At 42.8% G+C, this 21,329-nt stretch overlaps 1 protein-coding gene across 1 annotated transcript in view; it reads left to right on the plus strand.

Moving 5' to 3' along the window:
- LOC124804317 (4-coumarate--CoA ligase 1-like) overlaps nt 1-10,515 on the plus strand; it is a 73,363-nt gene extending 62,848 nt beyond the window's left edge. Inside the window, exons 6-7 of the mRNA XM_047264745.1 lie at nt 6,085-6,250; nt 10,376-10,515. Of these exons, the coding sequence (XP_047120701.1) occupies nt 6,085-6,250; nt 10,376-10,515 (306 nt within the window). The remainder of the gene's footprint in view (nt 1-6,084; nt 6,251-10,375) is intronic.
- The last annotated feature ends 10,814 nt before the right edge of the window (nt 10,516-21,329 follow it).

Here is a 21,329-nt window from a genome sequence, read left to right on the forward strand (position 1 = left end):
AGCTGTCTTCTCGAGCTCTGCATTTTCAGTTTTCATAAGATGATTTTCATAGATGACACCTTTGCTTATTCATTTATGTTGTAGATCATCTACAGGCATCATGTTGCGGTAGATTACAAAAACCTTTCACTAATATAAAGCTGTGTGCTACCCACTGTTGATGGAATACTCTCCAATTGTTTGAGCTTGTAACACCTTGTTTACTTGGTTAGCTGTTATTACCACTATCAGAAGTTCATAATTACTTTGTCTCTTCTTGGGTTTCTGTTGTCTTATAAGTCCTAAAGTTTTATTAGTGTAGAAAATTTGAAATTTATCCAGGCCGCCATGCGCTGTTGCCATTTTTCGGGATGCACTCAGCCTCGTGATGCCAATTGAGGAGCTACTCGACCGTATAGTAGCGGCTTCGGTCAAGAATACCATCTTACAACCGGGAGAGCGGTGTACTGACCCCATGCCCCTCCTATCCACATCCTCCACTGAGGATGACACGGCGGTCGGATGGTCCCGGTAGGTCACTCATGGCCTGAAGCCGGAGAGAGAAAATTTGAAGGTAATCAAACGAACCTTACGCACTCTTAATAACGTTGAACAAATTATTCAGTACAGGATATGGTCTGTTACTATAACTGCGGTATGTTATATTAACAGACGTCTCAGATGGACTATCCATGCTAGGTCATCTTGGGGTTTGTGTGTTAATGCTGCTTAAGAGTTCATCCAAACCACTGCAACTGCTTGAAACTGATGTAGACTTCACTGACATCCCACAAGGAGCTAGGAATATAAGTATCCACAAAGACACAGCTCTGCTTACCGGTGTAAAGCTTATTCCATTGGAGTGCAAGAGTTTTCTCAAAAGTTACCCATCAACAGCTGCTCCACCTCAAGCACCATCCATTTTATGGGCACAAAGCACACCTTGAGATTCAATGATTCCTTATAGAAGTGTATACTATCTATAAGATCCAGGCGGTTAAGTCGTGATCTCTGCCATCTGTGACACGCGATGTACCCTGTCACACTGCACAGTGGTCACTCAAGCATGCCCAGAGTATAAGGTGACATAAGATATGAGGTGATCACCAGACCCCAGCTAAGGAAACCTAGTTCGTCACAGAAAATGAAGGTTGCAGTCATTGAGGTTCTCGTCATTTGGCATGACCAAGGACCTTATCCAATCTCACGGAAGCAGCGAACATGGTCTCCCCAAGTACTGTTTCTTTGCTGTCCATCTTATACTTTTTTTATTTTTGTCATCAGTCATCAGACTGATTTGATATGGCCCGCTACGAATTCCTCTCCTGTGCTAACGTCTTCATCTCGGAGTAGCACTTGCAGCCTACGTCTTCAATTATTTGCTGGATGCATTCAAAAATCTGTTTCCTCTACAGTTTTTGCCCTCTACAGTTCCCTCTAGTGCCATCGTAGTCATTCTATCATGTCTTAACCGATGTCCTATCATCCTGTCCCTTCTCCTTATCAGTGTTTTCCATATATTTCTCTCCGCTACGACTCTGTGCAGAAACTCCTCATTCCTTACCTTATCAGTCCAGTAATTTCCAACATTCGTCTATAGTATCACATCTCAAATGCTTCGATTCTCTTTTCTCGAATTAAGGCCTATATTTGATATTACTGGACTTCTCTTGGCCAGGAATGCCCTTTTTCTCATTGCTAGTCTGCTTTTGATGTGCCCCTTTCTCTGTCTGTCATTGGTTATTTTATTGCCTAGGTAGCAGAATTCCTTAACTTTATCTACTTCATGACCATCAATCGTGATGCCAAGTTTGTAGCTGTACTCATTTCTACTAATTCTCATTACCTTAGTCTTTCTTTGATTACTTTCAATCCATGCTCTGTACTCATTAGACTGTTCATTCTGTCCAGCAGATCATGTAATCCTTGAAACTTCCTGGCAGATTAAAACTGTGTGCCGGACCGAGGCTCGAATTCGGGACCTTTGCCTTTCCGGGCAAGTGCTCTACCAACTGAGCTACCCAAGCATGTAATTCTTTTTCACTTTCACTCAGGATAGCAATATGATCGGCGAATTGTATCATTGATATCCTTTCACCTTGAATTTTAATTCCACTACTAGACCTATCTACACTCATGGAAATTGAAATAAGAACACCGTGAATTCATTGTCCCAGGAAGGGGAAACTTTATTGACACATTCCTGGGGTCAGATACATCACATGATCACACTGACAGAACCACAGGCACATAGTCACAGGCAACAGAGCATGCACAATGTCGGCACTAGTACAGTGTATATCCACCTTTCGCAGCAATGCAGGCTGCTATTCTCCCATGGAGACGATCGTAGAGATGCTGGATGTAGTCCTGTGGAACGGCTTGCCATGCCATTTCCACCTGGCGCCTCAGTTGGACCAGCGTTCGTGCTGGACGTGCAGACCGCGTGAGACGACGCTTCATCCAGCCCCAAACATGCCCAATGAGGGACAGATCCGGAGATCTTGCTGGCCAGGGTAGTTGACTTACACCTTCTAGAGCACGTTGGGTGGCACGGGATACATGCGGACGTGCATTGTCCTGTTGGAACAGCAAGTTCCCTTGCCGGTCCTCGAATGGTAGAACGATGTATTCGATGACGGTTTGGATGTACCGTGCACTATTCAGTGTCCCCTCGACGATCACCAGTGGTGTACGGCCAGTGTAGGAGATCGCTCCCCACACCATGATGCCGGGTGTTGGCCCTGTGTGCCTCGGTCGTATGCAGTCCTGATTGTGGCGCTCACCTGCACGGCGCCAAACACGCATACGACCATCATTGGCACCAAGGCAGAAGCGACTCTCATCGCTGAAGACGACACGTCTCCATTCGTCCCTCCATTCACGCCTGTCGCGACACCACTGGAGGCGGGCTGCACGGTGTTGGGGCGTGAGCGGAAGACGGCCTAACGGTGTGCGGGACCGTAGCCCAGCTTCATGGAGACGGTTGCGAATGGTCCTCGCCGATACCCCAGGAGCAACAGTGTCTCTAATTTGCTGGGAAGTGGCGGTGCGGTCCCCTACGGCACTGCGTAGGATCCTACGGCCTTGGCGTGTATCCGTGCGTCGCTGCGGTCCGGTCCCAGGTCGAAGGGCACGTGCACCTTCCGCCGACCACTGGCGACAACATCGATGTACTGTGGAGACCTCACGCCCCACGTGTTGAGCAATTCGGCGGTACGTCCATCCGGCCTCCCGCATGCCCACTATACGCCTTCGCTCAAAGTCCGTCAACTGCACATACGATTCACGTCCACGCTGTCGCGGCATGCTACCAGTGTTAAAGACTGCGATGGAGCTCCGTATGCCACGGCAAACTGGCTGACACTGACGGCGGCGGTGCACAAATGCTGCGCAGCTAGCGCCATTCGACGGCCAACACCGCGGTACCTGGTGTGTCCGCTGTGCCGTGCGTGTGATCATTGCTTGTACAGCCCTCTCGCAATGTCCGGAGCAAGTATGGTGGGTCTGACACACCGGTGTCAATGTGTTCTTTTTTCCATTTCCAGGAGTGTATTACTTCCATCGTTGCTTCGTCGATGTACAGATTTAACAGTAGGGGCCAAAGGCTACATTCTTGTCTTACACCCTTTTTAATACGACCACTTCGTCCTTGGTCGTCCATTCTTGTTGTTCCCTCTTGGCTGTTGTACATATTGTATATGACCCGTCTCTCCCTATAGCTTACCCCTACTTTTCTCAGAATTTCAAATATCTCGTACCATTTTACACTGTCGAACGCCTTTTCCAGGTCGACAAATTCTATGGACGTGTCTTGATTTTTCTTTAGTCTTGCTTCCATTATTAACCGCAACGTCGGAATCGCATCTCCCGTGCCTTTACCGTTCTTGAACCCAATTTAATCGTAATGTAGCGCATCCTCAATTTTCTTTTCCGTTCTTCTGTATATTATTCTTGTCAACAACTTGGATGCATGAGCTGTTAAGCTGATTCTGCGCTAATTCTCGCACTTGTCAGCTATTGCCGTCTTCGGAATTGTGTGGATGATGCTTTTCCGAGAGTCAGATGGTATATCGCCAGCCTCATATATTCTACACACCAACGTGAATAGTCGTTTTGTTGCCACTTCCCCCAATGATTTTAGAAATTCTGATGGAATGTTATCTATCCCTTCTGCCTTATTTGACTGTAAGTCCTCCAAAACTCTTTTAAATTCCGATTCTAATACTGGATCCCCTATCTCTTCTAAATCGACTCCTGTTTCTTCTTCTATCATATCAGACAAATCTTCACCCTCATAGAGGCTTTCAATGTATTCTTTCCACCTATCTGCTCTCTCCTCTGCATTTAACAGTGGAATTTCCGTTGCACTCTTAATGTTACCACCGTTGCTTTTAATGTCACCAAAGGTTGTTTTGACTTTCCTGCATGCTGAGTCTGTCCTTCCGACAATCATATCTTTTTCGATGTCTTCACATTTTTCCTGCAGCCATTTCGTCTTAGCTTCCCTGCACTTCTTATTTATTTCATTCCTCAGCGTATTTCTGTATTCCTGATTTTCCCGGAACATGTTTGTACTTCCTCCTTTCATCAATCAACTGAAGTATTTCTTCTGTTACCCATGGTTTCTTCGCAGCTACCTTCTTTGTACCTATGTTTTCCTTCCCAACTTCTGTGATGGCCATTTTTAGAGATGTCCATTCCTCTTCAACTGTACTGCCTACTGCGCTATTCCTTATTGCTGTATCTATAGCGTTAGGGAACTTCAAACGTATCTCGTCATTCCTTAGTACTTCCGTATCCCACTTCTTTGCGTATTGATTCTTCCTGACTAATGTCTTAAACTCCAGCCTACTCTTCATCAATACTATATATATATATGTCTGCTCCTGGGTACGCCTTACATTCCAGTATCTGATTTCGGAATCTCTGTCTGATCATGACGTAATCTAACAGAAATCTTCTCGTATCACCCTGCCCATTCCAAGTACACTTCCTCCTCTTGTGATTCTTGAACATAGTATTCGCTATTACTACCTGAAACTTGTTACACAACTCAATTAGTCTTTCTCCTCTTTCATCCTTTGTCCCAAGCCCATATTCTACTGTAACCTTTTCTTCTACTCCTTGCCCTACAAATGTATTCCAGGCCCCCATGACTATTAGATTTTCATATCCATTTATATACTGTATTACCTCTTCAATATCCTCTAACACTTTCTCTGTCAACCTTCAAGCACGCGAGGTCGGCATGTATACCTGAACTATCGTTCTCGGTGTTGGTTTGCTGTCGAATCTGATAAGAACAATCCTGTTACTAATATGTTCACAGTAACACACTCTCTGCCCTATCTTCCTATTCATAACGAATCGTACACCCGTTATACGATTTTCTGCTGCTGTTGATATTACGCTATATTCATCTGACCTGAAATCCTTGTCTTCTTTCCACTTCACTTGACTGATCCCTACTATACCTAGATTGATCCTCTGCATTTCCCTTTTGAGATTTTCTAGACTCGCTACCACGTTCAAGCTTCTGACATTCGAAACCCCGACTCGGAGAGCATTGTCCTTGCGGTGATTATTCAATCTTTTTCCCATGGTATCCTCCCTCTTGACTGTCCCCTCCGGGATATCCGAATGTGGGACTATTCAAGAGTATTTTGCCAATGGATAGATCATCATGACACTTCTTCAATTACAGGCCACATGCCTGTGGAGACACGTTACGTGCCTTTAATGCAGTGGTTTCCCAATCCTTCTGCATCCTCATGTTGTTGATCAGTGCTGATTCTTCCGCCTTTAGGGGCAATTTCCCACCCCTAGGACAAGATGCTGCCCTAAACCTCTGTCCGCTCCTCCGCCCTCTTTAACAAGGCCGTTGTCAGAATGAGGGTGACTTCTTAAGCCGGGAGTCTTCGGCCGCCAATGCTGATTATTATTCATAATTTAAGCAGCGAGAGGATTCGATCCCAGAACCGAAGATGTTTTGGGTATGAATCAAAGACGCTACCGTTAAGCCCATTTTATCTCAATAAGCATTGTTTTCTATTGAGTACTGCAAGTATTTTGCGGTGGTGAGGGGAGTGACTGTGTTGGTAGGTGTCACCATCAGAGCTGGAGGCGTGGCTGCTGGGACACCCGCAGGTGTCGGAGGCAGTGGTGGTGGGCCTGCCACATGACGAGGACCAGGAGCACCCAGCTGCCTTCGTCGTGCTGGCCCAAGGCGCTACCGTCACTCCTGACGAGTTGAAGCAACTGGTCAAAGGTGAGGCAAAACCCCCTTTCGGTATATATATATATATATATATATATATATATATATATATATATATATATGCTGATGGGGAAAATTCGCAACACAAAGAAGTAATTAATGTAGAGTAACGAGATTTTCTAAGAAACATATTAATATTGCAAGACTAATGGAAGCACAAGATAATTCATTGCAAATGTGAAATGCAGTGATCGAGGGGGCCAAGGCAACATGTCAACAGTCTGTTGAGAATATTGGTCCATGACGGTGGTGTGCGGGTGAGCATCACCCATATGGAAAACACCTCCTGTAATGGTATTCATAAATGTCAGCACAACAGGTTGGAACGCCAGATTGATGTACGGATTTGCAGTCAGGGTAACTACGAGAGAGCACCCGAGACGATTAGGTAGCCCAGAGTGTCTAGCACTTAGACAGGATGAGTACAGCTCCTCAACTGGCCTCCTAACGAACACATAGCCGTCACTGTTGGGGAGAAGGACCCACCTTACATCTGGAAACACAACTGCCCTCCACCCTGCCCTCCAATAAGCTCTCGCTTGTCACCACTGGAGCTACAAATGGCGTTGGTTTGGGGTCAGTGGAATGCACATTACAGGAAATCTGGGTTGGAGCTGTCCTTAAAGTAAACGATTTGTAACTTCGTTGTGTCACTCCTGCTACAATGAATCGCCAAAAAAAAAAAAACTTGTACAGGCATGCGTATTCAAAACTGGAGATATGTAAACAGCCAGAATACGACGCTGTGGTCGACAACGCCTATATAAGACAAGTGTCTGGCGCAGTTGTTAAATCGGTTACTGCCGTTACAATGGCATGTCATCAAGATTTAAGTGAGTTTGAATGTGGTGCTATAGTAGGCACACGATGAATGGGTCACAGCATCTCCGAGATAGCGATGAAGCGGGGTGTTTCCCATACGACGATTTGATGAGTGTACCGTGAATATCAGGAATCCGCTAAAATATCAAATCTCCCGGAAAAAGATCCTGCAAGAACGGGACCATCGATTTTCGAAGAAAATCGTTCAACGTGACAGAAGTGCAACCCTTCTGCAAATTTCTGCAGATTTCAATGCTGGGCCACCAACAAGTTTCAGCGTGTGAACCATTCAACGAAATATCATCGATATGGACTTTTGGAGCCGAAGGTCCACTTGTGTACCCTTGATGACAGCACGAAACAAAGCTTTACGCTTCGTCCGAGCCCGTGAGCACCGACTTAGTATTGTTGATTTCTGTAAACATGTGGCTGGTCGGACGAGTCTCGTTTCAAATTGTGTCAAGCGGATGGACGTGTACGGGTATGGAGACAGTCTCATGAATCCATGGACCTTGCATGTCAACAGGGGACTATTCAAGCTGGTAGAGATTCTGTAATGATGTAAGGCTTGTGCAGTTGGAGTGGTAGAGACCCCTGATACGTATAGATACGACTCTGACGGGTGACACGTTTGTAAGCTTTATCTCTGATCACCTGCATCCATTTATGTCCATTGTGCGTTCCGATGGGCTTGGGCAATTCCGGCAGGACAATGCGACAACCTACACGTCCATAGCATTGCTACAGAGTGGCTCATGGAACCCTCTTCTGAGTTTAAACACTTCCGATGTCCACCAAACTCCCCAGACATGATCATTATTGAGCATATCTGGGATGCTTTGCAAATGTGCTTTTCAGAAGAGATCTCAGTCCCCTCGTACTCTTACGGATTTATGGACAGCTTTGCAGGATTCATGGTGTTAATTCCTACAGCACTACTACAGACACTAGTCAAGTCCATGCCACCTTGTGTTGCAGCATTTCTGCGTCCTCGCAGGGGCCCTACACTATATTAGGCAAGTGTCCTAGATTCTTTGGCTCTTCGTTGTAAACTGCTACTGCAGATCCAGTACAATGCACCAGATCCATACATTAAACACAATGATCTACCCTCTCAGTAGTCATGCATGGCCATTCAGAGCCTGCTAGTCTCCTTGCGACCATACATTATGGTGGTCACCGCTGCGAGCAATCATGTACAGTGGCTATGTTCCTGTCAAGTCTGTCTGAAATATCGCAGAAGGAATATCTAACTTGTCATAGCATTATTATAGGACCTATGTGTTGATAATGGCGACTTTGTCACCTTAAAGACGTACTTGACTAACATCAACTCAGCACGTACAATCTCAAAGGCAACAGCTTGTATTTAAAGCAAACCTTATTTTAATTCTCATAGTGGTGCTACTAGCGCTACTCGTATGCGACTGATGCCAAATCTGAGCTGACATTGTCTTTCAGATGTAGAAACATGCCTACAAAACTACTTCATTGTGTTGCAGTTTTTTCCATCATTGCATACTCACACACACACACACACACACACACACACACACACACACACACAAACCTCTACTGCAGTCCTTAAGGACATGGGGTGCTTTACGACGATGAACAAAAGCGAAATTCTTTTTAAAATTTTGTTAAAGTCTGTAGTTTTTCCTGAAAGCCCCAATTACTTAAATTAGAGGAAACCATTAGTATGTCGCAAAATAACAGGGAAACATTTGCTTTCAGCGATTCTGTTTGGGATATGTTGTTTACGTTGGCAACACTGCTGTTTTACAACGTCTGCAGATGACCGTCTTTGCTGCTGTTTGACATCTGTTTTGTGCACTGTTTTGTTTATGACCTACTGAAAGTTTGTTTGTTGACAATGTGCTAAAGATTTGTGTGTGTCTAGATATTCATTAGTATACAATAAGTACTAATAATGTCATACATCAAGAAATTCGGTAAAAGGAAATCCAGTGATAACTAGTTTACGAACAAAGGAGTCTGTAATATTCAGAGGAACCTATGTATGTGATCTTCAGGAATGATTCAGCTTTTTGTCTTGATGGTGATGCTGTTTGTAGTGGATCCTAAAATCTTCCTACTGGTTTGTTATTCAGTTTCTTCCAGCCAATCTGGCCCACATTGTCTATTCCGGAAATTTTGAAACCAAGGAGTTTGCAGTTGGAGTGATGTATTTGACAGTATCGAACGTGAGCAAGCGTTCATAGGTCTCGGGTTATGCAGTTGGGGCCTGTGTTTGGTAGACATTTTGTCTTGCTTTCGTTCCATGATTAGGGGGCCCCTTACCTTAAAGTGCTACAGTTACCCTTCTCCATCATCCCTGATAGTTTGTCTACTTCATCACGGGATTATTCTATACATCATAGGTCATTAGGCGTTCCGCATAGAGCATCCTAGCGAGGGAAATCAGTTTCCGCAATGTTGGCAAAACATATAACTCAACAATTGTATTGAGTCAGTATATGTATCACCGCACCAACAAAAAATAAACAAAAGAAGAAAAACTGAGAGGCTAGTGAGACTGGAGATGATAAACCTGTACGAAGTTAAAGGAACTATTGTGTTGTATCTGCGACACCAACAGGCTCAATCTGCACCTGACAGCTTTACGTATCACAGACAGTTTTGGTGATATTTCTAAAATTTTTGGGAAGTGCTAACGAAGACTTATTTTGAAAACGATAAGACCATTGATGGTGAACTTCTTTGCTTTTACGTTGAAATAGTAAGCGGACAACAGTGTCCTATGATTATAAAGGTTTCCTGTCTTACCTTAGATCAAACATACAGAACCACGTCGCATCCCTAATGAAGATAGATCTCGTGATTGAACAAATTCCATATGTTTTCCCTTTTCCTTATCTGAGTATGTGTGCGATGGGTGGGGGGGCATAAATTAAGAATAAAATTTCGCTCATTCGAATCTTTTTTAATATTGACGATAACATATCCCCATTAATTTCTACAGCATCACAATCAGATAGAATCGCTGATATTGTTCCAACAGCTCTCAAATTTGCTCGGTATTACTTGTCATTATGGTTATTGACATTCGGACCATACATGGTGCTTCATAATGACATTCCTCACGGGAGAGTTTGAACTGACAGTGACCAGCTACCCCTACGCATGGTGTGTTTTTATCCCTGCCCTGAGAAATGTACACCTTATATGCTACACCACTGCAGTCTATCTAATCTAGGCTAGTCCACCCACTGCCCATCGCAGTGAAATAAAGATAGTACAATAAAGATCGTCACTTGTTGTTGCTTTCAGAGAAAGCGTGCGGCAGCGAGGAGAAGCTGCTACATGGGGGCGTGTTCCTGGTGGAGTCCATCCCTCGCGTGGCCTCTGGGAAGGTCAGCAGGGGGCAGCTGCGGCGCGCTCTCCTGGAGAGGGTCACAGGAAGGGCCTAAGCACACTCTCAGAAATAGCAGCTGACGTCTTCTGGGGTTCGCTGCCGTCTCACAGGGCAACGGGTGCCTTTCAAACGACAGCAGGCTACACAGTAACCCACTTGCTATCCGTTGTACATTTCTGTTCGCTGGTGTAATATTACCTCTGTAATAAAGTTCACAAGCCTTGCAGAATAAGAACTGTGAGTTTTTCAGTTAATCACAATTAAAAGACAGATAGTTCTCCAGTACAGGAAATATGTACAAAATGTTTACTACTATATGCTGGTCACTACAATTAGGGCATCAATCGATACATTCCACTGCATCCTAGGAAGAGTAAGGTATGTAAGACGAAGATAACTGCAATATGTCAGCGTGTGACATGTCTTAATATTGCTTCATCTTTATCCCTGCATTTTATTGATGTAACTGTATAATTTTCGGTTCATACCAATTGTCTAATGTGCTGTGTAAAAGTAGCTGCATATTTTTCCCATGATTGCATTGATCTGATGCGGAAAATGGTACGGAAGCCTTATGCTACGGCCAAGCTGATGTGTGGTGAGGGCACGGTGGGATATGCCAGGTCCCCTGTTGTCGCGTGAAGCATAATGTGCGTGGAAAATACATACATTATCCATAAGTAATGACTGTAATGGTAGCATTTAATCAAATGAATCGTCTGCGTAGGCGTGTAACTAAATTATGTGATCTATGTAGTTAAAATAAATTTTCGATATTCAGTATATTAACACTGAAAAGTAAATTATAATTTGTCTTTTAAATCATCGGTCTTTTGACTGGTTTGACGCTGTTCGCCATCTTTTGTGTTAACTTTTTGATGTGTACATACCTGGTACATCCTGTATAATCAGTTTTGTATATTTGCATCTTTGAATACAGCCTCTCCAGTGGCAATTTACCAATTCCTAGATGTCCCACAAATCATTCCTCTTCTTCTATTAACCTTCTTATGTTACTGAAATTGTGACGTAAAATAAAATAAGAAGAAGAGGAGCTGTTTTGTTTTATGAATACCACTCATCTTGCAGGCTTTCGAGACGAATCTGGGGAAGTATGCTCGTGTTGTTTGCATCTAGCACTTTCGTGAATTTTCTGTATGAAAAGTTTGCTGCCCAGACGATCAGACTTGAAGGCATCGTTCTTTAGGGCGCTAACAGGTGTCACTATAGAGAGAAAATAAAGGCTAACAGCTCACAGAGAACCGTGAGACTTGACTGTAAGAGGGAGTTGTTCAAAATTCGAATTTTCTGTTGTTCTTCGCTGGTGATCCTTACGAGACGAGGTTGTGCGGTGGTTAGCATAGTAATTCACTGGAAATTTTGTCATAGGCAGCCATTCAAAGGACAGTGATTTATGTGACATTGCTTCAGATTGCGGTTAAGTGTGTCAAAACACAATTTCATGACTGTGAACTCATCTTAAAGTAAGTTTCTCCACAAGTTACTACGGCCAGGAACGACAGTCAGCTTCTAATCGCACACTGCTGCAACAGGGCTCCCACGCACTTCCAGTATTAGTGTGTAGTTGATGGGCTACACGGCACTTTGCTGTCCCCACGTAAGGAGAAGACCGCTGTCAGATGAGGGAGATTTACTGAAAGGGGAAACAACCATGTGCACATGAAGAATACACAGAGCTATCTCCTAGAAGGAAACATAGCCGTCTCATTGTCAGTGGCTGATCTGCAACAACGACGTATTATAATTTTTGCGACTTATAATAACACAGAAGTGGTCCAGTTTTGGCTCTCGCCATGGTCCAATTCTGAGTGACATGAAAAAAGACAATCCATATTGATTAAAGATCATTAGCCGAACAATTGATGAGTCAGGGGAAAAATCTAGGTAAGTCAGTTTTTTCGAAATTGAGTTATTGCTACAGCTCGATTCAGATTGATCATACACATCTGTTAAGAGGATGAAAGTGTAAAAAATCCGAGTCGAGAGACAGCATCCAAAGTTTTGTTGTAAGAGCCAGGTAAGTCAACAAAAAATTTTAGATTATGGAACGCAAAGGCACTGATTGAAATAGCCGAAAATTTGAGCGAAATAGTCGAAGCATCCAAGCGTATGCCATCCCCTTTCACTGTGGTCGGTGTTAATAAAAAATGCTGCAAGATTAGAAAGTACTGTTGGAGTCAAAGTGCTCTGCAAAACGCTGCCTGTTAAGATAATATCATCGGAGTCCAGTCACTGCGTTAGGCTGAAATGTCAAAAAACTTATCAGAGAGAAATGCAAACTGTCATCATAGGGACATCACAAGAACGGCGACCAATCGTTGGGCTGCTTGAAATACCCATACCTGCTTTTAACTGAATGTTTAACTTCGGAATTCTTTAGTTGTCTTCTGCACAATTGCCTAGCTTTGCAGTTATTTACTGTTCGCTCGAACAATGCTGATTTTTATTCTAGATCTCATTCCAATTCACAGACTAAAATATGAAGGTTTTTAAAGCCCGGTAAAGTTTTGCCATCCTGATGCTGTGAAGTTCTTCAGACAGTTACCTCATAGCTAAATATTCGTGATGTGAGTACTGTCACTGCATTATCACAAAGGGAAGTTGTTTAGTCGTAATTATTAATGACATTATTGCGTCTTTTTCATTTGACTTACCTGTTTCTTTTCTCTTACAGAGCGACGTTTGACTACATTTTGGGATATTATTTCATTCTGGAAACAAACTGGTCGCCAATAACGCTATTTCCACATCCGATAAGTCTAACATGTATGTACTTATACATTGCAGTAATCACAGTTGAAACACTAAAATCGCATTTTCTCACGTTTCATAAAAACTGACATACCTCGTTTTTTCCCCTGACACTTAAAATTACCGATTTCTGTGCTCAGAAATCAAGAAAACGACGATTGTCGCTAAACCGAAGCCAGCTGCATTGGTCACAATGTATTGTGACATCAATGGACAACGGAACATTGATTTCATTAAATTTTTGTAACTATTAATCCAACGTTAAGGACCTGTCCGTTTGTGGAAGGGTAATAGTAATTATCTGTCGAGAGTCGAATTCAAGCCTAATAAAATCATCTTACTGCACCAAAAATAAAGGATTGTTGTATGGAGTACCAGCGGATTCAGTGAAAGAAAGTTCCTTTGCTATAATGAAGAAAACAGTTTCTTGCCAACTCCCAGACAAGAACGGGATTTTGGAAAAGAATGTTCACTTTGACAGTTTCGGTCGTTGTGTTACGAAGGACATAGTTAAAGATTTTTATGGCAGACAGTAGGTTATTTCTATACGTACCAAACTTCTGCCTGTTGTCAAAGAGAAAATTAATTTCCAGTCGAAAAGCACAATAGTTAGACGTGTTCTACAGAAAAAAGGGGTTTGGATGGAAAATAATGTGTATCAGGAAGACAGTTGTCAATAGAAAAATAAAATATTGTAAACTGGAGAACAGTCTATTTGCAGGTGGCAAGAAAGTTAAGAGACTTTACGTCAGTATTTTATGTTGATGAGATTTGAGTTGATTGAAATATGACTTTCAGAAGATACTGGAACATAGTGAAGTAGTAGCAGTAGTGAAAAGCAACTTACGTGCGCCAAACAGGGTGGTTGCTGTACATCTTGGAGTACACTTAGGCGTCGGTAAAGCGTGTGAATTAAATTCCGACATGGAAACAGTTACTGACGATCGCGTAGGCGGACGTACTCTGCTAATTATGAGATGTGGTAGAGGTGAAGGTTGAACCCAGGTTCTATCGGCGTGATTGATTAATAGTGAGCTTACGGGTGTTTAACCGAGTTGTTGTTTCCATTATCTGCAGAAAATGGAAACAAAAAATTGACTGAACTCCTGGAATCTCTCTGTTAATGTTGTTCCCAATTTCACCATACTGTAAAACAATATGTTGTAATTATAGACAACGCTTCATATCGTGGGAAAGAGAGCGATCAATCATCAGCAAAATGTTCTCTAAAAGAAGAAATGCTTCATTATTTGAAAGGCACGGCAGGACTTGTGAACAGGAAATGTGAAAATGTTTGCTTTCCACACAAATACACGGAAAAAACCCAAAGACGAGACATATTGCTTTGATACGCTACTTTCCAGCTATGGAAATTCTTTCATGAGGCTACCGTCGAACATGGGTAATATCAGTGTTATAGAGTTAGCCTGGCGACAAGTGAAAGATTATAAGGGATCACACAATATAGCAGGAGGGTTACATGTCGCTGAACGGACTGCAGGGTCTTGTCCATGGTAGGGCTCATAGTGCGACAGTGTATGAATTGTTTCTGTCCTGAAATAAAAAGTTACAACATTATTTCTAGCTAAGAGTTGGCTTCATGAAAGACATCGTGGACAATTTGGTGACATTGGGGAAGATGCCAATCGAGAATGTGACATCAGTGAACTCAGAAAGAGCAGTGACAGCGAATCAATATTTGTAATCTAAGCAAGCCTGTAAACTGCACGTGTAGGAATAGAAGTATTAAATGGCACAGGGGTGAGGAAGTGGATGGACTGGGGCACATGGTTGAAGTTTTGTTCTGACCGTTGAGAAACCTAAGTGACGATAAACGTGAATATCTTTTATACAGTGTGTGACATAATCATCTTACAGGAGTCCGTGTACTAGGACTCATTGATAGTGAAGGTAACAATCAGTGATGGTCGACACGAATAGCTCATAGGCGAAAACATCCCATGATTGTTCGTATGTCGATATGATGAGTAGTAAAACGTGACATTGTAATCATTAAGTAACGTCAGTGATTACCTGGTACGCAGGTGGAACGCAACATCGGCCAATGTATTACATTCAGAGCTAAAAATTGGCTATTTTGGAGTAACTAATAATTAATAACAGAGGACGAAGCGAATTAGTTTAAAAAGGGCGGTAAACATACCATGGACACGTGAATTTAATCTGAGACGAAATTAAATGGCTAGGTTCATGCAAATGACGTCTTTTCAAGAGTTGTAATAAAGGTAAAATAATTCAAAAAGTAAGATATTAATGTTCCTAAAAGACACGGATTGATATTCTCCCAATATGACGGTGTATGCTGGACAGAGGAAACAGGAGACACAAAAAAATATGGATGAAATTCAGTGACGGCTCATTTTCTAGATGTCTGCATCGAATCGGCACCCTGTGATGTGAGTGCTATGTTACATTAACAGTAAATTTCAGTGTATGCTATTTTCCCATGTAAGCTTGCGTGACAGCTGGAGGGAAGAAGTGCTGAATATATTACGGGAAATATGGACAATAATTCCCAACAGCTGAGGGCAACTATTATCCACAAACGACATAGCAATGGAGAGAATGGCACTTAAATGGATTTGTGACTACTATAATATAATATTCCTAAGAAAAGGCACTGAAGACCTTTGGCATCTACGAGGTTCCTCGTCCGCTAAGCTCTTTTTCTAGCTCTCTACTACTATCCATCACATATACTGACCTGCAATGCGTCCCCCATTAGGAAGTCATAAGAGATGTAACCAACATGGCAGAAAAAATTGGCGCCAATGCATTTGTATTCTTTCAAAATGGCGCACATCATCACGATTTTTTTGCTCAATTTTTATTGCTACATTCAGAAGTACAGTACAAATAATTCGTTGATTAAAATGGTCCTGTGCGGCTGGTCCCGGTGGAGGTTCGAGTCCTCCCTCGGGCATGGGTGAATGTGTTTGTTCTTAGGATAATTTAGGTTAAGTAGTGTGTAAACTTAGGGACTGATGACCTTAGCAGTTAAGTTCCATAACATTTCACACACGTTTGAACATTTTTGGACATTAAAATGGTCCCCAATGTGCATCAATGGCTTCTAGTTTGAGTAATTACAGAGGATTATACTACGAAATTCTACTGGAAAGATGAAAAGTAAGCTGGAAAAAGGGCATTGAATCTAAACGAAATTGAAGGTGCTATAGAGAAGTAATCTTTAGGTACATTATACATGCTGAATATTTCCAATCAACTATCACAATTTTGTGATACAACGGAGATGATGATGTAGAAGATATAGAAGCACATATGTCAGGGTAAGTGCTTAGATTTCCTTTTAGTCTATTCGGTTCTGTTCTAATATTTTATGCACCACACAACAAGGGCCTATAGGTAAGTAACCTGGAAATAGTCGAAAAGTGTACCCCCGGTCTGCATCCCATCCAGTTTGCACACATTAAAATTTCCATCTTTTCACCCGCACAAAGTAGTAACTTTTCAGGAAAACGGTACAGGTCCTAGTACAGTTAAGAATTAAAATTCTGTTGACAGTTGCACAAATTCTGTCTCTATCAGACAACAGCCAGACTATTCCAAAATAGATTACGTCGCCTTAAAAATAGGAACTTTATTAGTTAACTCGCCACCCGGTTATTGAATACGGGTGCCACACAAACAAAACCCGCTAAAGTGAGACAGATGAGACAAAGAACGCTCACAGGAAGTGGGTATTTTATGCACTTGGATCAAGAATAATGACAGTCCCTCTCACCACCTCTTAGTTCCTCCGTATAGCAAGAGCCTCTAATACACTGACACTCAATGTCTGTATGCAGTACACTGTTCCTCAATGTGCTTCTGGGACTGTTGTGTACAGACGCTTCTCTATCCCATCAGTGTACCCAAAAGTTTGCTTCAAAAGGAACCTTCTGACTCAATTAAATTTCTAATGCATCTGCCAATACATGTTCTTCCTGATTTTTTTCTACGGTATATAAATGATTGAATAAGATGGAAGTTAAGTTTTGATTCTCGACTCCAATAAACAGAGCTGGCATGATTTTTTAAATAGAACTCTGAGTGGTCCTTGACCTCTGAACTCCCTTAACAAATCACTAATCTCCTTGAAAATTTGTACACATTTATCATAAAAGAGCCAGTACAGGATGCTCCAAGGAACAGCATTCAGCTTGCATGTACATATGGTATCGAAGTTCGTGCCAAGATATTACAACGTTTAAGTATTTGCTGATATTGCGTGTTAAATAATAAGGCTGTGACTTTCTGACTACAGACGGTCGAGTCGGGCCTAACCGACCGCCGTGTTGTGCTCAGGCAGTGGCATTACCTGTATGTGATAAGATCTAACTTGACGCCAGCACACCGGTCTCCCGGCCGCTGTCGGGTTTAACAGATCTGGAATCGCTACATGTCATTCAAGTAGCTCCTCAGTTGGGATCACGAGGCAGACCTCACCCGTTCCAGTCCGCCCAACAGGCAAACATCCCTGAGAGAATTGGGTTGGTTGGTTTGGGGAAGGAGACCAGACAGCGTGGTCATCGGTCTCATCGGATTAGGGAAGGATGGGGAAGGAAGTCGGCCGTGCCCTTTCAGAGGAACCATCCCGGCATTTGCCTGGAGTGATTTAGGGAAATCACGGAAAACCTAAATCAGGATGGCCGGACGCGGGATTGAACCGTCGTCCTCCCGAATGCGAGTCCAGTGAGAGAATTGGGAATCGGACGCATGTTCTCTGCGTGACCGTCAACCACGTTGGCCATGCAGCTCTTCAAGTAGTCTTGTTATATACAGACTGAACGTTAATAAAACCGATAAACTATAGGGATGGATTCCTGAGGGGGAATAGAGAAAAAAGGGTCATATGAATATGTGTCCGGAAATGCATCGTTGGCATGTTCGATGGCGCCGACGAATGATAATTTCTCTGACTACGTGCCGTGTGTTCCTTGTGAGTTGCAGGGTGTGTGATGGACGCAGTGCACTGTAAGCAGAAGAATGGTTCGGTATTCATGTAGGGAACAGGCCAAAATGGGTCTCTGTGTACCCCAAGCAGGTGGAAACGATCGAGAGGCAGTACGGCTGTAATAAAACAAATATTCTCACAGGCACCAACCACATCACACAACATTTCAAGCCCTTTATGAGCGTTTGTGTGGTCATGCGACCTTTTAGACAGACGAAAGTGCGGGGAGGCGGCGAAGTTTGCGTACATCAGATTTGGAGGAGCAATTTCTACAAGGCATTAAGACGAACCCTAGTAGAAGCTCCAGGCAAGTGGCCCGCCAACTTAGTATAAGGAAAAGTACGATTATGTGTATCCTGCATAATACTGCGTCCCTTAGAGGCCACTTTGAGCATGGGTTGTGACGTAGATGCGACGCAGCTCTGTTCTGTGTTCCGGGACGATTTGCTGTCGATGCACGCAAAACGTTCGTTTGCGGACACATGTACATGGGTCCTTCTTTCCGTCATTTCCAGTCAGTAATCCGTCCCTGCAATTTGGCTGTTTCGTCAGTGTTTACCCTGTATAGGAAGGGTAAGATGCAACCATATTCTACAGCTTCAAAATTACGCTATTTGCACTAATACGACCATGAAAATTGTAACTAATGTGAAAGAAACAAACTGAACGAACGTTTGACATAAATATTATTTAGCTTGCAAATTTTAGTCATTTTTCCAAAAATCTTTCTCAGGATTATAATATATCACTCATTCTTTATTATTCCATGATATTAGTATTCACTCCGTAACAAAACTGGACTGCTACTTATCACAAACTTTGCCCTTCATTATAAGTCAATTACTATACTGTTTCCTTAAATAAATACATGATGAAATGGTTTTATCAGGTTATTCCTACTCTTACGATATTCTTCTTGTGAGCTTATTTTCATATCAATGCTTCCTTTTACTTTTCTGCAGTACAACCGCTAATTTTTGTCAACGTGCTGACCAGTGTGGATTTTTTATTTACATAAAGGTGTTTTCCTCTTTACACTTACAAGTAGCTTCAGTGAGTTTATGTTATTATTAAAAAAATGTATTAGTTATTAACAAATACTATCTCCTGACAGTCACTCCGTTGCGTGCTCACGCTCTTGAAAAGTAAATGTAATGTTTATTCTCCGCTACTGTAGTGAAGCCATAGTCACAGAATATAAAATTTTTTTCTTTAAAAAATGGTTACGTTACTGGTTTCATCGAACTACGTCGTCATTTTCAAATGTAAAACAACAGTTGCAGAATATTTAATGAGAATTATGACCATACATTTTACAAAAATTACGAGAAGTAAGGAAACCGGGCAATCACGGCAATGGTGGCACAGCAAAGTCACTACAAGTTATGCCCATGCTTGCCCAAACGTTCATTCCATGTTCTAGTGTAGCATGGGTAAAAACTACACCAGGATAAATATTGCCAAGAATTCTTGGAATGTGTCCTGCTGTTGCACAACGATAGTATGGCTGATATAAATTGATAAGCCGTAAGTTCATCAAGCACAGCAAACTTCCATAAGGAATGCAGCACATAATTTTACTATGTCCTGAACGAAGAATCTCAAAACACACATGAAAGTACAGATGCCTCGATCCATTACATTCGTACAGAAGTACAGTGTTTAGGGGGTTCTCTGGCTCACCTAGTACTGGAAGTGAGATTTTAGCACCAGAGAAACACATACCAACCGTTACTTACTTTCATTTCAATATATTATAGCGCCGATCTTTTTGATCCGTTCCCCTAAGATGACTAATTTATGATCGACATAGTCAATTAGCAGATCATAATCAAATGCAGCCTCACCGAAAGCCTCCACCGCTCCACATGTAGAGGTACGACTATTCTCTGTTTTTCGTCCAGCCTTTGAATGACACAGTCGTCGTGAGATCTCAAGTGTCTCGGAAGCTGCAAGTGACGCGTGACTCTCAGCGTCTCAAATGCAACTCACCTGTAATTGTTCTAATGTCTCTGTAGCTCGTAAGGCCGTCTGACGTTCTGCATCCTGCTTTCGGTGGACCTGAGTTTGCTCTGAGGTTTGTTGTATTCGAGAAACTTCGGCAGTTCGAGTTCGTTAGAAGCCTGTGAGCGCTAAGTCAGACTTACATTTGCCAGTCTAATCGTAATAGTTTTGAATATGATCTCTCTCAGGGTTCAAGCTATCTCTATACTAAATTTCATCGGTTCAGCGGTAGAGTCGTCAAAACGTAACAAGCGACAAATTTCGCATTTCATAATATTCGTATTAGTATCTAAGTATGGATTACACACATTGAGAACTGAGTAAGTATTTCATTGATTACATTTAATCATATAATGTAGAACATTTCAACCAATAAAAGCGTTTTTACAAATATGATAAAGTTCAAAAGTGAAAGAGTAAATACACTCCTGGAAATTGAAATAAGAACACCGTGAATTCATTGTCCCAGGAAGGGGAAACTTTATTGACACATTCTTGGGGTCAGATACATCACATGATCACACTGACAGAACCACAGGCACATAGACACAGGCAACAGAGCATGCACAATGTCGGCACTAGTACAGTGTATATCCACCTTTCGCAGCAATGCAGGCTGCTATTCTCCCATGGAGACGATCGTAGAGATGCTGGATGTAGTCCTGTGGAACGGCTTGCCATGCCATTTCCACCTGGCGCCTCAGTTGGACCAGCGTTCGTGCTGGACGTGCAGACCGCGTGAGACGACGCTTCATCCAGCCCCAAACATGCTCAATGGGGGACAGATCCGGAGATCTTGCTGGCCAGGGTAGTTGACTTACACCTTCTAGAGCACGTTGGGTGGCACGGGATACATGCGGACGTGCATTGTCCTGTTGGAACAGCAAGTTCCCTTGCCGGTCTAGGAATGGTAGAACGATGGGTTCGATGACGGTTTGGATGTACCGTGCACTATTCAGTGTCCCCTCGACGATCACCAGTGGTGTACGGCCAGTGTAGGAGATCGCTCCCCACACCATGATGCCGGGTGTTGGCCCTGTGTGCCTCGGTCGTATGCAGTCCTGATTGTGGCGCTCACCTGCACGGCGCCAAACACGCATACGACCATCATTGGC

The sequence above is a fragment of the Schistocerca piceifrons genome, chromosome 1, assembly GCF_021461385.2.
Source record: "Schistocerca piceifrons isolate TAMUIC-IGC-003096 chromosome 1, iqSchPice1.1, whole genome shotgun sequence".
NCBI lineage: Eukaryota > Metazoa > Arthropoda > Insecta > Orthoptera > Acrididae > Schistocerca > Schistocerca piceifrons.